The sequence below is a fragment of the Apaloderma vittatum genome, unplaced genomic scaffold (genome assembly GCF_000703405.1).
Source record: "Apaloderma vittatum isolate BGI_N311 unplaced genomic scaffold, ASM70340v1 scaffold14611, whole genome shotgun sequence".
NCBI classification, from domain to species: domain Eukaryota; kingdom Metazoa; phylum Chordata; class Aves; order Trogoniformes; family Trogonidae; genus Apaloderma; species Apaloderma vittatum.
The window spans coordinates 5,043-7,208 of NW_009698711.1; the positions used below are offsets into that span (position 1 = coordinate 5,043).

At 51.9% G+C, this 2,166-nt stretch overlaps 1 protein-coding gene across 1 annotated transcript in view; it reads right to left on the reverse strand.

Moving 5' to 3' along the window:
* Positions 1-2,166, reverse strand: part of LOC104280470 (polycomb protein SCMH1-like) — a gene marked incomplete at both ends in the record, with an annotated part of 13,646 nt that overhangs the window by 4,656 nt on the left and 6,824 nt on the right. Inside the window, 1 exon segment of the mRNA XM_009878130.1 lies at positions 256-387. Within this exon segment, the coding sequence (XP_009876432.1) occupies positions 256-387 (132 nt within the window).

Sequence of the window (2,166 nt, forward strand, 5' to 3'; positions counted from 1 at the left end):
ACCCCTGCCGCACCCGTTACAGACAGGCAGCTTTGGGAAGAGACGCTGTGCTCACCTTCCAAAGGGTGACGGTCATTCTTTGGTAACTTGGGGGAGAGAGGAGCACTGTATGGAGGGGAATCTTGGGAATATCGCTTTGTACCCCGGCCTGGTCCCTGCAGAGTGCCGTCTAACGAACTGCTTCTGTCTAGGAAAAGAGAACAAGCCCTATTTAGGAACGCAGACTTTCGCTTTGGGAAGAGACGCTGTGCTCACCTTCCAAAGGGTGACGGTCATTCTTTGGTAACTTGGGGGAGAGAGGAGCACTGTATGGAGGGGAATCTTGGGAATATCGCTTTGTACCCCGGCCTGGTCCCTGCAGAGTGCCGTCTAACGAACTGCTTCTGTCTAGGAAAAGAGAACAAGCCCTATTTAGGAACGCAGACTTTCGGGGAAATTCAGTCTTGCCAGAGCCCCTTGAGACTCGTTGCACTGCCAGCCCGGTAACAGCCTGTTCCGCCTGCAAAGCATCTGCCGGCGCTTCTTAACGTTTCGTATTTTGCTTTGCAAGCTTCACCTGAGCAAAAGGGTGGCGAGAAACCCAACAAAGAATCTCAGCCACATTTTGCCACATTTCACCCCAAAGACTGCATCTGATTGTCTCAATTCCACGTCTCCTCGCTCGACCCCCTTGGCTCATCCCGCACGATTCCTGCTCCTCCCCACTCTTCACCTTTCAGACACACGTCACCCTCGGGCGATCCGCAAACCGCCCTGGGGTGACTGCCAACCGCACGCAGCGCTCAGATTCCCCATCCCTCCCAAAACGACGGGGTTCTCCGTGTCGGGACTGGGCTGCGAGATGCCTCGAGGCCGCAGGACGTCAAGGAGCATCAGCGGGAGGATGAACACAGAGGATGGAAGCGCCAACACGCGCAGGCGCAGCAGCCGGGACCAGGCACCATCAACGGAGAAGCGACGACAAGGGACCCGCCAGCCCCCACGGGCCACCCGTCCCTTCCATGGGTGACAGGGCGAGGCTGCGGCATGCGGGGAGAGAGGGGTGGATGCTCACAGACACATGCCGGGAGCACAGGAGGGAGCAGAAGCCGGGGCTGGGGGGTCACAGGTGCAGCAGGAGGGACTGGGACCAGACACCGGGGAGGATGCGTCACGGCAAACAGGGAAACGAAGGTACAGGTGGGTGGGAAGCATCGGGTGGTGACGATTTAGAGAAATATAAAAGTATCTGTTCTAACAAAACTCTTCGATGAAAGGAAAGATAAGCTGCTTGCACTGAGGTCCTGGGCTTCCTTATGAGCACGATCGAACATCACTGTGGAATCATTAGAAAGATAAAAACTGTCCTCAGCACCAGTGCCTGTAAGAAACATTCACTGCCCAGACAGAGGTGGGAAATAAATGCTCTTAGTGACATCTCTGGGTATCTCTAAATGCAAAACTGCATGACCAGCCACGGAACCGCAATACAAGGTGATGTTTTTTAAAGGTTTTTATCGGGTTAAATTTAAACTGATTGATTTAAAAAGTAATGCAAACACAGAGGGTCAGGTTGGAGAAGGTAACACAGGGAATCAGGTCAGGGTAAATTAACAGAAAGATAAACCAAAAGCAGGTCTGTAGTTAGGGTCTCTGATTTTAAAGAACAAATTTTAAGAAAATAAAGATATGGAATAATACAGCACTGTGCAGTTACGATGTGGATCATCAGGAAAAAAGGAAAACGCCTCCAGTTCAAAAGTCATCATAAACATCATGAATGTGCATCATCGGTAAGGAAATAACCTGGGAGGAAAGGATCCCAAATCTAAGCCGGAAAATGTTCACTTTGAGGATGCTGAGAGCAAAAAGATCATTTACTGGAGATGAAAAGGACCAGCTCGACACAGAGGTGTGTGTCTCAGAGGATGGCGAGCACAGGGATGAAGCTTTTAAATTCATTCTGGTTTTCGACACAGGGCGGAGGAGAAGTCGCGATGACGTTTCCAGCTACAGAAGTGACGAGTGCACGGGAGCGGAGCAGGAGACGGCGTGCAGGAAGGTCAAGACTGAGTAAAAAGAAGAAAAGGGTGTCTCTGCCTGCAAACGATGGGTCAGCTCTGCGGGATGTTTCACCTGCCCTGACTCAGGAGGTCAGAGGGTAGGGAAAGGAGAACGTCGACCCCA